The 14,941-nt window shown below is 43.2% G+C and overlaps 1 protein-coding gene across 4 annotated transcripts in view; it reads right to left on the reverse strand.

Moving 5' to 3' along the window:
- Positions 1 to 14,452, reverse strand: part of RTN4 (reticulon 4) — an 87,023-nt gene extending 72,571 nt beyond the window's left edge. For 2 of the 4 annotated variants that reach the window (XR_010600246.1, XM_005308042.5), the window contains exon 1: positions 13,881 to 14,452. Coding sequence is in view for 3 of the 4 variants with exons in the window: in XM_005308042.5 (XP_005308099.2) it covers positions 13,881 to 14,301 (421 nt within the window). In the remaining variant the exon portion in view is untranslated. The remainder of the gene's footprint in view (positions 1 to 13,880) is intronic. The other 2 variants (XM_065590767.1, XM_005308046.5) reach the window with 2 other exon arrangements.
- Between the last annotated feature and the right edge of the window lie 489 nt (positions 14,453 to 14,941).

Below are 14,941 nucleotides of genomic sequence, written 5' to 3' on the forward strand. Positions count from 1 at the left end.
CAGGGCAGAAAAGGTGGGGGAGTTGCGTTGTATGTAAGAGAGGAGTATGACTGCTCAGAGCTCCGGTATGAAACTGCAGAAAAACCTGAGAGTCTCTGGATAAAGTTGAGAAGTGTGAGCAACAAGGGTGATGTCGTGGTTGGAGTCTGCTATAGACCACCAGACCAGGGGGATGAGGTGGACGAGGCTTTCTTCTGGCAACTAGCAGAAGTTGCTAGATCGCAGGCCCTGGTTCTCATGGGAGACTTTAATCACCCTGATATCTGCTGGGAGAGCAATACAGCGGTGCACAGGCAATCCAGGAAATTTTTGGATAGTGTAGGGGACAATTTCCTGGTGCAAGTGCTGGAGGAACCAACTAGGGGCAAAGCTTTTCTTGACCTGCTACTCACAAACAGAGAAGAACTAGTAGGGGAAGCAAAAGTGGATGGGAACCTGGGAGGCAGTGACCATGAGATGGTCGAGTTCAGGATCCTGACACAAGGAAGAAAGGAGAGCAGCAGAATACGGACCCTGGACTTCAGAAAAGCAGACGTTGACTCCCTCAGGGAACAGATGGGCAGGATCCCCTGGGAGAATAACATGAAGGGCAAAGGGGTCCAGGAGAGCTGGCTGTATTTTAAAGAATCCTTATTGAGGTTGCAGGAACAAACCATCCCGATGTGTAGAAAGAATAGTAAATATGGCAGGCGACCAGCTTGGCTAAACAGTGAAATCCTTGCTGATCTTAAACGCAAAAAAGAAGCTTACAAGAAGTGGAAGATTGGACAAATGACCAGGGAGGAGTATAAAAATATCGCTCAGGCGTGCAGGAGTGAAATCAGGAAGGCCAAATCACACTTGGAGTTGCAGTTAGCAAGAGATGTTAAGAGTAACAAGAAGGGTTTCTTCAGGTATGTTAGCAACAAGAAGAAAATCAAGGAAAGCGTGGGCCCCTTACTGAATGAGGGAGGCAACCTAGTGACAGAGGATGTGGAAAAAGCTAATGTACTCAATTATTTTTTTGCCTCTGTCTTCACGAACAAGGTCAGCTCCCAGACTGCTGCACTGGGCAGTACAGCATGGGGAGAAGGTGACCAACCCTCTGTGGAGAAAGAAGTGGTTCGGGACTATTTAGAAAAACTGGACGTGCACAAGTCCATGGGGCCGGATGCGCTGCATCCGAGGGTGCTAAAGGAGTTGGCGGGTGAGATTGCAGAGCCATTAGCCATTATTTTTGAAAACTCATGGCGATCGGGGGAGGTCCCAGATGACTGGAAAAAGGCTAATGTAGTGCCCATCTTTAAAAAAGGGAAGAAGGAGGATCCGGGGAACTACAGGCCAGTCAGCCTCACCTCAGTCCCTGGAAAAATCATGGAGCAGGTCCTCAAGGAATCAATTATGAAACATTTAGAGGAGAGGAAAGTGATCAGGAACAGTCAGCATGGATTCACGAAGGGGAAGTCGTGCCTGACTAACCTAATTGCCTTCTATGATGAGATAACTGGCTCTGTGGATGAGGGGAAAGCAGTGGATGTGTTATTCCTTGACTTTAGCAAAGCTTTTGATACGGTCTCCCACAGTATTCTTGCCGCCAAGTTAAAGAAGTATGGGCTGGATGAATGGACTGTAAGGTGGATAGAAAGCTGGCTAGATCGTCGGGCTCAACGGGTAGTGATCAATGGCTCCATGTCTAGTTGGCAGCCGGTTTCAAGCGGAGTGCCCCAAGGGTCGGTCCTGGGGCCGGTTTTGTTTAATATCTTTATTAATGATCTGGAGGATGGTGTGGACTGCACTCTCAGCAAGTTTGCAGATGACACTAAACTAGGAGGCGTGGTAGATACACTAGAGGGTAGGGATCGGATACAGAGGGATCTAGACAAATTAGAAGATTGGGCCGAAAAAAACCTGATGAGGTTCAACAAGGACAAGGGCAGAGTCCTGCACTTAGGACGGAAGAATCCCATGCACTGCTACAGACTAGGGACCGAATGGCTAGGTAGCAGTTCTGCAGAAAAGGACCTAGGGGTCACAGTGGACGAGAAGCTGGATATGAGTCAACAGTGTGCTCTTGTTGCCAAGAAGGCTAACGGCATTTTGGGCTGTATAAGTAGGGGCATTGCCAGCAGATCGAGGGACGTGATCGTTCCCCTTTATTCGACATTGGTGAGGCCTCATCTGGAATACTGTGTCCAGTTTTGGGCCCCACACTACAAGAAGGATGTGGAAAAATTGGAAAGAGTCCAGCGGAGGGCAACAAAAATGATTAGGGGTCTGGAGCACATGACTTATGAGGAGAGGCTGAGGGAACTGGGATTGTTTAGTCTCCAGAAGAGAAGAATGAGGGGGGATTTGATAGCAGCCTTCAACTACCTGAAGCGGGGTTCCAAAGAGGATGGAGCTCGGCTGTTCTCAGTGGTGGCAGACGACAGAACAAGGAGCAATGGTCTCAAGTTGCAGTGGGGGAGGTCCAGGTTGGATATCAGGAAAAACTATTTCACTAGGAGGGTGGTGAAACACTGGAATGCGTTACCTAGGGAGGTGGTGGAGTCTCCTTCCTTGGAGGTTTTTAAGGCCCGGCTTGACAAAGCCCTGGCTGGGATGATTTAGCTGGGAATTGGTCCTGCTTTGAGCAGGGGGTTGGACTAGATGACCTCTTGAGGTCCCTTCCAACTCTGATATTCTATGATTCTATGATTCAGTCTTCACAGCTGAGGATGTTAGGGAGATTCCCAAACCTGAGCCGTCCTTTGTAGGTGACAAATCTGAGGAATTGTCACAGATTGAAGTGTCACTAGAGGAGGTTTTGGAATTAACTGATAAATTTAACTGTAACAAGTCACCGGGACCAGATGGCATTCACCCAAGAGTTCTGAAAGAACTCAAATGTCAAATTGCGGAACTATTAACTATGGTTTGTAACCTGTCCTTTAAATCAGCTTCTGTACCCAATGACTGGAAGATAGCTAATGTAACGCCAATATTTAAAAAGGGCCCTAGAGGTGATCCGGGCAATTACAGACTGCTAAGTCTAACGTCAGTACCGGGCAAATTAGTTGAAATGATCGTAAAGAATACAATTATCAGACACATAGAAGAACATAAATTGTTGGGAAAAAGTCAACATGGTTTCTGTAAAGGGAAATCATATCTTACTAATCTATTAGAGTTCTTTGAAAGGGTCAAGGGGGATCCGATTTCCAGAAAGCCTTTGACAAGGTCCCTCACCGAAGGCTCTTACGTAAATTAAGTTGTCATGGCATAAGAGGGAAGATCCTTTCATGGACTGAGAACTGGTTAAAAGACAGGGAACAAAGGGTAGGAATAAATGGTAAATTTTCAGAATGGAGAGGGATAACTAGTGGTGTTACCCAAGGGTCTGTCCTAGGACCAATCCTATTCAACTTATTCATAAATGATCTGGAGAAAGGGGTAAACAGTGAGATGGCAAAGTTTGCAGATGATACTAAACTGCTCAAGATAGTTAAGACCAAAGCAGACTGTGAAGAACTTCAAAAAGATCTCACAAAACTAAGTGACTGGGCAACAAAATGGCAAATGAAATTTAATGTAGATAAATGTAAAGTATGCACATTGGGAAAAATAACCCCAACTATACATACAATATGATGGGGGCTAATTTAGCTACAACTATTCAGGAAAAAGATCTTGGAGTCATCAAGGATAGATCTCTGAAGATGTTCACACAGTGCGCAGCGGCAGTCAAAAAAGCAAACAGGATGTTAAGAATCATTAAAAAGGGGATAGAGAATAAGATGGAGAATATCTTATTGCCCTTATATAAATCCATGGGATGCCCACATCTTGAATACTGCGTACAGATGTGGTCTCCTCATCTCAAAAAAGATATACCGTCATTAGAAAAGGTTCAGAGAAGGGCAACTAAAATGATTAGGGGTTTGGAACGGGTCCCATATGAGGAGAGATTAAAGAGGCTAGGATTTTTCAGCTTGGAAAAGAGAAGACTAAGGGGGGATATGACAGAAGTATATAAAATCATGAGTGGTGTGGAGAAAGTGAATACGGAAAAGTTATTTACTTGTTCCCATAATATAAGAACTAGGGGCCAACAAATGAAATTAATGGGCAACAAGTTTAAAACAAATAAAAGGAAATTCATTTTCACACAGCGCACAGTCAACCTGTGGAACTCCTTGCCTGGGGAGGTTGTGAAGGCTAGGACTATAACAGGGTTTAAAAGAGAACTAGATAAATTCATGGAGGTTAAGTCCATTAATGGCTATTAGCCAGGATGAGTAAGGAATGGTGTTCCTAGCCTCTGTTTGTCAGAGGATGGAGATGGATGGCAGGAGAGAGTTCACTTGATCATTACCTGTTAGGTTCACTCCCTCTGGGGCACCTGGCATTGGCCACAGTCGGTAGACAGGATACTGGGCTGGATGGATCTTGGTCTGACACCGTATTGCCATTCTTATGTTAACAGGATTTAGAAGAAATCAGTAGCATCCATACTAACATCTATTTGCAACACATTACCTTGTGTACCAAGCCTCTTACCTAAGAAATTATAGCCTGTAGAACCAAAATGAAAAATAAAAAAAATGGATGCAGAGACTTATTCATCTCAAATGAAGGCAAAAATATGCAAGTTGTTAGTGTTTGTTATAGGCAGTAATGTGGACTATATATATATATATATATATATATATATGTATAGTGTGTGTGTATATTTTTTTCTTTTAAAGAAAATATGCAGAGGAAAGGTCAAACAGGCCAAGGTACCAATGTGAGATTTCTAAAGATAGCTACAGCACTCAACCCAAAGTTTAAGAATCTGACATACCTTCCAAAATCTTAGAGGGAGGAATTGTGGAGCATTTTTTCAGAAGTCTTAAAAGAGCAACACTCTGATGTGGAAACTACAGAACCCGAACCACCAGAAAAGAAAATCAACCTTCTGCTGGAGGCATCTGACTAAGATGATGAAAAGGAACATGCGTTGGTCCGCACTGCTTTGAACCATTATCAAGCAGAACCTATCATCAACACATGCTTGGAATGGTGGTGGAATCATGAAAGGACACATGAATCCCTAGCCCATCTGGCATGTAAATATCCCGCGACACCGGCTACAACGCCATGTGAACGCCTGCTCTCACTCCCAGGCAACATGGCAAACAAGAAGCGGGCAGCAGCATCTCCTGCACATGCAAACAAACCTGTCTGTCCGAGCAACTGGCTGAACAAGAAGCAGGACCGAGTAGACCTGTAGACTCCAAAGTTTCACATTGTCCTATCCTTGAATGCAGGTTTTTTCTGCACATAATTCTACACCTGCAAGTTCATCCTTCATGACAAATATTGCACTTGCAATGGGGGAATTGAAAAATACTATTTCTTTTGGTTTTCTTACAGTGCAAATATTTGCACCCTGCACCCTGTGCTGCAATTCAAATCAATACATATGAAAATGTAGAAAACATCCAAAAATATTCAAACAAATGGTCTTCTATTATTGTTTAACACTGCGATTAATCACGCAATTAATTGCAATCAATATTTTTCATCACACAATGAATCATGATTAATTTTTTTAATCGCTTGACAACCCTAGTTATTTTATGGTTTCTTTTGTTTTTTGGAGGGGTGAGGAAGAAGGGAGAGAAGGAGAGCATCCTTCAAATTTGTCAGACGCCTACTAGCTAGCAGTTACAAAAGATGAAACTCCCAAGTAGAATCCAGGGACAGCACTCTTGATATAAATTGAGTATCCTGCTTTTTCCCCCCAACAGCTTGAGGGGTGCATGAGTGGAAAGGGTAGGATAAAATACAATAGAAGAGGTAGATAGAGCACACAGTGTAGTGAAACAAATATGTAAGAATGTGGAAGGAAAAACATAGATGTTTGGGAAAAATATACCATGACTGATTACAATACCCCACGTAGTCCAAACAAGCTAAACCTAAATTCTATGGCAAAATCCCTAGATATCATGCCACTTTGATGTAGCATAGTGAAAATTCTGAAGTTTCTTTATTTAAATTAGAAGACTGAGATTATTTAAATTATAATATGTCAGTATGATAGGACCTGTCTTTGTTTTGAGATCCATTCAATTTTATGCTATGCCCACATTTTTGTATTTTAGTGGGATTGGACCTCTAAGCCAGCATGAGGATGCTAAAATAAAGTTTTAGAAATAGGTTCATATTGTTAGTATTGGGGCTGTCAAGCAATTAAAAAACTTAATCGCTGTTAAACAATAATAGAATATAATTTATTTAAATATTTTTGGATTTTTTCTACATTTTCAAATATATTGATTACAATTACACCATAGAATACAAAAGTGTTCAGTGTTCACTTTATTTTTTATTACAAATATTTGCACTGTAAAAAAGAAAAAAAATGTATTTTTCAATTCACCTAATACAAGTACTGCAGTGCAATCTCTTGATCATAAAAGTTGAACTTACAAATGTAGAATTATGTACAAAAAAAATGCACTCAAAAATAAAAAATTTAAAACTTTGGAGCCTACAAGTCCACCCAGTCCTGGTTCTTATTCAGCCAATCACTCAGACAAACAAGTTTGTTTACATTTGCAGGAGCTAATGCTGCCTGCTTCTTGTTCACAATGCACCCAAAAGTGAGAATAGGCATTTGCATGGCACTGTTGTAGCCAGCGTTGCAAGATATTTACATGCCAGATGCGGTAAAGATTCATATGTCCCTTCATGCTTCGCCCACCATTCTAGATGACGGGTTCTGCTCCATAACAATCCAAAGCAATGCGGACTGATGCACGTTCATTTTTATCATTTGAGTCAGATGCCACCAACAAAAGGTTGATTTTCTTTTTTGGTGGTTGGTTCTGTAGGTTCCGCATCGGAGTGTTGCTCTTTTAAGACTTCTGAAAGCATGCTCCACACCTCGTCCCTCTCAGATTTTGGAAGGCACTTCAGATTCTTAAATCTTGTGTTGAGTGCTATAGCTATTTTTAGAAATCTCACATTGGTACCTTCTTTGCGTTTTGTTAAATCTGCAGTGAAAGTATTCTTAAATCGAACAACATGTGCTGGGTCATCATCTGAGAATGCCATAACATGAAATATATGGCAGAATACAGGTAAAACAGAGCAGGAGACACACAATTCTCCCACAAAGAGGTCAGTGACAAATTTAATTAATGTATTTTTTTTTAAACAAGCATCAGCATGGTCCTCTACAATGGTGGCCAAAGCATGAAGAGGAATACGAATGTTTAGCATACCTGGCACGTAAATACCTAGCAATGCCGACTACAACCATGCCATGCAAACAACTGTTCTCATTTTCAGGTGACATTGTAAACAAGAAGCTAGCAGCATTATCTCCTGTAAATGTTAACAAATGTGTTTGTCTTAGTGATTGGCTGAAGAAAAAGTAGGACGGAGTGGACTTGTAGGCTCTAAAATTTTAGATTATTTTGGTTTTGAGTGCAGTTATGTAACAAAACAAAAAAACCTTACATTTGTAAGTTGCACTTTCATGATAGAGATTGCAGTACTTGTCTGAGGTGAATTGAAAAATGCTAGATCTTTAATCATTTTTACAGTGCAAATATTTGTAATAAAAAATAGAAAGTAAACACTATATGCTTTGTATTCCGTGTTGTAAATTGAAATCAAATATTTGAAAATGTAGAAAAACATCCAAAATATTTAATAAATTTCAATTGGTATTCTATTGTTCAACAGTGCGATTAAAACTGTGATTAATTATTTTAATCGCGATTCATCTTTTTTGATGAAATCGCATGAGTTAACTGTGATTAATCAACAGCCCTCATTAGTATTTAATAAGTTTTTGAATGTGTGAATATTTATTTATTGTTGCATTTATATTGTTGTTTTTGTTACTAGCTCTGTAAATTATGGAATGAGAGAAATGGGAGCCACCCCTTTAAGAACAAGGTGAATAATACCCTCAGCAGTGTATGTGCTGCTGTCTGAGGAGGCCAGCTTGCTTTGGGAGGACTTGGCCTACAAGAAGCTCTGAAGAAAGGTTAGAATTCCAAGAATAAACTGCGTTCTCATTCAAAATCTGAGCCTTGTTTCTGAAAGCGTAGCAAATTCGGAGGGTCCATCAAGAGTCTTTGTTCTGAACTACATATAGAGGTTGATCAGGCTAACAGGCATACGTCTTTTAGTTCTTACAGTAGAAGCTCACACCTTTTAAGAACAAGAGGTCGGGGTTCTTTCCCCATTTCTGATGGCCTACAAAGTGAAATGCTGTTACATCAGCAGCAGAAGAGGAAAGTCCAGGAGAGCTAAGCAGAATAGAATGGGGCAGGAAGAACAGAACCAAATGGCTAGGAAATATGTCTAGGGAACAGAGAAGCAGGTGCAGGGAGAGAGTTGAAGGGGTACACGCAGCAGAGAACCCATGTGCAGGGGAGCAGAGGGAGAGTAGAACAGAATGAATAGGAGTGTGGATATGTAAAGAACTGCCCATACTGTCTACTTTGTTTAAAAAAAAAAAAAAAAAAAAAAGGGAGGATGAAACTTACCGCATTAAAGTTCATTAAAAATAAATGAACTAAATTTACTCCAAATTGTTAGAAATTGTTGTGGTTTCCATATGGGTGCTATGTGATCCTGGAGGAAGGAAAATGGTCTAGACCAGGGGTCAGCAACCTTTCAGAAGTGGTGTGCCGAGTCTTCATTTATTCACTGTAATTTAAGGTTTTGCATGCCAGTAATACATTTTAACCTTTTTAGAAGGTCTTTTTCTATGAGTCTATAATATATAATTAAACTATTGTTGTATGTAAAGTAAATAAGGTTTTAAAATGTTTAAGAAACTTCATTTAAAATTAAATTAAAATGCAGAGCTCCCCGGCCTGGTGGCCAGGGCCCAGGCAGTGTGAGTGTCACTGAAAATCAGCTTGCGTGCCATAGGTTGCCTATGCCTGGTCTAGACAAATGCCAGTGGTAGAGGAGGTATCCACAATACAATCCTTTTACTAAGTTGGGTTCCACCTCTGGAAAATATTCAAGAGCCCTTAATTTAAGAGGTAAGCAAAGCACAAGCCAAAATGGCCCAGCAACAAAACTTAGGGACAGGTGGTGGGGGGCAGTCTTCTCATTTGTTAACATAAGTGCAAAAGTATCCTTGAAATAGGGACCCTGAGAGCAGCAAAGTGAAACTGGCATGTCAGTTTCACACCTATGCTCAAATCAGCAAAGGCTGCAAAGGAGTAAGGGATTGAAAATGACTGAAGCCCTTCTGCCCTGCTGTTGACAGAATAGCTTCCCTCCTGCAGCCAGGAGAGCTCCAAATTGGCAGATCTCATCTAACCAAGGCAAATATGAAAGGCAGGATCTTTCATTTAAAGTGCTGCCCTGAACTCTGCTGGAAGTTTGGTCTATTTCTCCCTTTCCGGACACCAGAGAAAGAAGGACTGTCTGTGCTGGGCTTCCTACTACAGAATTGCTTTTAAACCACACTGGGCTCATTCTCTAGACCCCTGCCAAAAAAAAAAAAATTAAAAAAATACCATCCTCAGGCTAGTAGATGGAGTCTTCTAAGCAATAAGGTTTGATTTTCCAGAGATGACAACTACCCACAACTCCCATGGAAATAAAATTTAGATGCTTTAGCACAAGTAAAGTTAGGCCCACCAGTGACTGTTTTCAAGCCCTCCACTGCAAAAATTTAATAGATTCTTTTGACTTCATTGATGGTAAAGGAAAAAGTAATAACACCCTCTCATATCCAGATAGATGGACAATGACTGTCAGAAGATTTCAGACAAAACAATGAAGCATAGTTCCTCCCTGAATAATCATGACCATGGAAATGAGCAGAAGAGGAAAAATTGAAGATAGCACTACTGGAACCAATCAACCCACTGATCACTCACCTCTCCTACACATATTACATGGGAACACTGCTCTAAAAAGGAGAAACTGAATAGCAAAATAAAGCCATATTCTAAGTTTGATATACGTAGAGGAAAATTGTAATGTAGGACATACTCACTGTATTAGATTAGGAGTGAAAATAAAAGTATCTCAAACATAAACAAACATTAATAATCAAGAAAAATATCATCTTGATAACCTGATGATGCAGACAGGAAATGTTGCCTGGGAAAGGCATATACATTCAAAGTTGTTGCATGCCACGTTCTATCCTTTAACTTTGTACATCTGTCTTTTCTACATATTCCAATGGTGTGCTGCTTTTTCTGTATTGGACAACATATTAAGATTAATATACTCATACATTTACTCAATTCTGACACTGAAGAACCATTTCCTTTGTCCGAAATGTCATCATACATGTTCTTACTACAGGTAATGCTACTCCATTCTTTGTTTATTTTAAATAAAACTTCTAAATTATTCAAAATGCAAACAACTGAATTAAAACAAACAAATCTCACATATTGTGGGCAACTTCTGCCCAAAAGTGATTTTTCTAAATTCTAAGTCATACACATGAAATCACAAAGTACACCTGAAACATATACAACAGAACAGAAAGTGTATGCAACTAAAATGCCCAAAAGCAGGCAGAACTGTTACATATATACACCACATCTTCGCTGTCAGCTATACTGCCTCAAGATACAGGTACAAATTTAATCCTGTCAATTGTATACAGAGACTAAAAAAGTGACCTAAACTGAAGCCAAACTAAACACTTACATAGGGATAAACTGTTCCAACATCAGCTATTAAGCTAACTGCTCCAGCCCAAAAACATTTGAAGTTTAAAGACACACAATATGCTTGAAATATATTCTTCCATCTAAGAAAACTGGAGTTACTCATGTAGTCCTTAAATAAAGCAACTATATAGACAATATTTATAGAGTCAAAGAGTTAAAAGTAGTTTCAGATACAAGTACTCAACACACTTCCCTACTGCCTACTAGACAAAGACTAAGGCTACTAGCATGAGTGAACTACAGTGCTGCCATGCCCCCTACCTAAAAGCCATGCTTTTCCAAAGAGCCCATCCTACATCAGTCAGTTCTGCACCACTACTTTAAACTAATTTTGTCTTCAATAAATTCTGCCTCTTCCAAGTGAAATTCTGCACCCCTCTTATTAATGTCTGGTCTCTCTCTGAAAATATCACCCAGGTCATCATCCTCCTCCTGCATCCAAATCCTGTTTGATACATCATCTCTACTCTATAAAGAAGAAATGGCTCAGGAACTGCTCTGCTCCCTGCCTCTCCCTTTATCTGAAAAACAACAGATCCAGGAACACTGCTCCCTACCTCCAGCTAAAAGGAGTGCAAGAGACCTGCTCTGTTCCTTACTCCCCACTCTGCTCAAGCAGAATTTTTCCTAGGCAAAATTTCTACTCAGCCATCAACTATTATCCCTTCCCCTATACACCTCAGCCCACTTGCTTGTGAAGGACCATACAAACAGAAAAACTAACTACATGAAAACAAACCAGCAAATCTGTCTACACACATTGCTGTCAAATATTCAAATTAAATAAACGGAAACAACAGGAAAAGTTTACATTGCAAATTTCCTTCAGTTATAGTAATCTTTGGTGCTAAATGTAACAATTGTAAGTGACAGTATTTTTAGACAGAAGTGAAATTTTTACGTTGGTATCCTTTTAACAAAGTTTTTTAAAAAGATGAATAACAAATTAACCTAAAACCCAGACGAAACATTTGTTTAAGTGCATCTCACTGAGTGTCTTTATTCCCACCAATGTACCTAGGTATTACTGCACTTTTGTATCTTTGCCTTGCTTATGTATTATTGCACATGGGTCATTATGAGTTAAGGATAGCATGATTATGAGGAATCTTGATTTCTTCACTTTTATTATTTAACAAGAAGTCACTACGTCTTTGGCTATGATCTTTTCAAGTTTCAAACTAAGCATGACTGGTGCTAAAATACAATGGCAACAAGCACTATCATAAATTAGACAGAGCTATGCTGGTCAGTACTTGGGATTAGAGACTTTCGAAGAAACCTCAGTACTACCGGTGGTTGCTCAACAAGTGGTACTCTTTTAGTCTGTGTCAGCACTGAACCAGTACTCATCATGATGTAAGGAGCACTCTACTGTTGAAGATGCTGTCTCTACAATGAAACAGAACCGAGACCAAGGCCATTTGGGTCTCTAAAGGTCCCATGCTGGAAGTGAGGGATGGGAGGTTGTGATCTATTTCCATACCTGTAATAACATGTATACCTATATATGTCTTTAGTACTCAGTATATGCTTTTGTATTACATTAGTTTTCTTTCGGGGGAGAGAAGATTTCATTTTCAGGTTAATAGTTTTTAGCAAACAAAAAGAATCCCAGAATTTACAATAAATAAGCTATTTACAAACAAAATTGTATTGCATTCTTTGCAAGAGTATTTTGCCTGACTACATCCCTGTGAGATTGACTTAAGACAGGAGGAAAGTTGTTTTTCACTTCCCCTCTTTCTTCCCCACCCAGTACTAAATAGTACTTAAAAAAAAATTATATATATACACATATTCTAGGGCAGGGTACAAATAGTACTTTTAAAAAAACACACACACACACGCATATTCTGGGGAAGGATACAGAGTGATCCTAACACTGCAGTATGTTCACCTTACTGGTCACTGAGAATACTAATGATATCGGACTATCAATGTGTTAGTGGAAACACCACAAATTATTTTTACAGTAATAGATTATAACTTAGTTATTAAACTCAAAACAAAAAATATCCCATAAGAGGAATAAAATGACGCAGACAGGGAAAAAGCAGGGAAACAATTATTAGGTCTCAGATAGCTTTAATTTAATACTTAAAGAATCCACCAGCTCCACGGTGTTCAGTTGTGTCGCCCATTTTAACAGCACCATTCCTCCTCTAATAGCTAATGCGCTCTAATTAGCTCTTAGCTTTAGTCATTCTTTTCAAATGAATTCCCCGTTGTCCCTCCCTAGCTTGGAATACGCGGGAGGGTTTCCACTGCAGACAATACCCAGCAACAGTACAAGGTCTGCCTCGGTTCTTCACTGCTGCTATTACAGCAGCTACATCGCGGCTGCGGAAACTGGGCGGCGACACGCGGCAGGCAGCTGCCTCCCTCCCCACTTTTTTTTTCTAGGCGTGGCACCAGGGGAGGGAGGCGCTCCACTCAGCCAGTCTCCGCCCAGCATGAGCGACGGGGTCGAAAAGGTGGGGCGCTGGCTGAGGGTTAATGGACTGGTAGAACTAGCAGCTTCGCCACCACCCATGTCTCCAGACAGCGACAAGAGACTTGCAGACAAAAAATGTGCACCACTGCACCGCACAGTGACCAGTGGGAAGCAGCAGTCAGCGCAAGGCAGCGTTTTCCCCGTCCCCCATTTAATATATATTGTTTTAAAAGACAAAGACGAAAATCTGCCCTGAATCAGCAGCTCTACGTCCCCGGGCGCAGACGGGAAGGAGCGGAGGAGGAGGGAACGGCCAATAAGGGAGCTGGGGAGCAGAGAAGGCGGTGGGGGGATGGGAGGCAGCGGACAGAAAAGGGAGAGGAACTAGAGGAGGATGGGCGGCAGCAGCAGCGGGACGTGGAGAGACGCACATGGCTCTTGTTCCCAGCTGCTGCAGGCAGCATCCTCCTCGCATGCACACCTCGCTCTCGGGGCCACCAAGCCCGGGCACATCCCAGCCCAGCAGAAGGGACCCGAAACGCCTCAGGAGGCCAGCAGAGGCTGCGGACAAAGGGGAAACTCCCTGCTCCGCACGGCTGCGGCAGACTGGGGCCGCCGGCGTTGCCGGGGAAGAAGAGTGGGAGCCGGGGTGCCCCTTCCTCCCCAGTTTATCCCCGCCACAAAGCCAGCCACGCCCCCTGGGCCGGCTGCTCCCCTCCCCCCGGAGCAGGAACCGGGCTGCAGCGGGGGACAGCACTTACCAGCACAGCCGGAGGACGTGCTTCTCTTGGGAGCGGCGGCGGGGTGTGCCCGCAAGGGGCTGCTGGCAGGGGGCTCCGGTTTGGGAGGCAGGGGGGCAGGGAGCTCGGGCTCCTGAGGGGGGGGCGGGCTGGAGAAGCAGGACACGACGGGGGGCCTCCTGTCCGGTTGCGGCTGCTCAGCGGCTATAGGGCGGGGGAGTTCCCCGGAGCCTTCCAGGTCCAGCAGCGGGGCGGGGGGCAAGGCCATGGCCGGCAGCTTCCTCTCCATCACCTCCAGCTGCTCGTCGAAGTCATCGTCGTCGTCCTCCTCAACTTCCTCCTCCTCCTCCGGGTCCCGCACGAACTGGTACTGGAAGCGGGGCTGCTGCGGCCGGGCTGGGCCGGAGGAGGAGACCAGGGGGGACTGGTCCTGCTCGTCCATGGTGCTGGGGCCGCAGGAACAATGAGTGAGCGGGGCTCTTCTCCGCCGGCTCCTCGGGCTGCGCAGCTGCCGCGGTGCCGAGCCTCCACGCCCTGTTGAGTCAGACTTGGGAGGGGAGGCAGAGCTGAATCTCCCCGCCTGAGAGTAGAGAGGGATAGCCCGGCTAGCCAATGGGAGGGGGAGAGGAAGCAGGGACACACGCGGGGAACCAATGAGAGACGCTGCTCCTGCTGCCGCCGCCGCTGCCTTATGAATATTCAACAGGGGATGGATGCTGGCGAGTGAACAGGGATAGAAAAGTCGGCTGAAGTTCGGTGCAGAGAATGTGGGTGGGGCGAGCCCTGAAGGGTGGAGAGTCTGTATTGGTGAGGGGGAAGGGAGACCCAGTGGAGGGGCAGCGGGCTGCGTGTGTTTCTGAGGGGAGCTGTGTGTCATGGGGGAATGGGCACGGGGTCCATGAGAGTCTGAAGGTTGCTTTCTTACTGTAAAGGGACAGGGGAGCTCTATAACTGAGGGGGGCAGGGGAGAATGGGAGCTCTTTGTGTCTGAGGCGGAGAGGATGGTCTGTATGGCTGCAGAGGGTGGGAGCGCTCTGTGAGGGGTGGGGTTCTGTGTGTGTGTGTACAGCGGGGCGGGGAGG

The sequence above is a fragment of the Chrysemys picta genome, chromosome 3 (genome assembly GCF_011386835.1).
Source record: "Chrysemys picta bellii isolate R12L10 chromosome 3, ASM1138683v2, whole genome shotgun sequence".
Lineage (NCBI taxonomy): Eukaryota > Metazoa > Chordata > Testudines > Emydidae > Chrysemys > Chrysemys picta.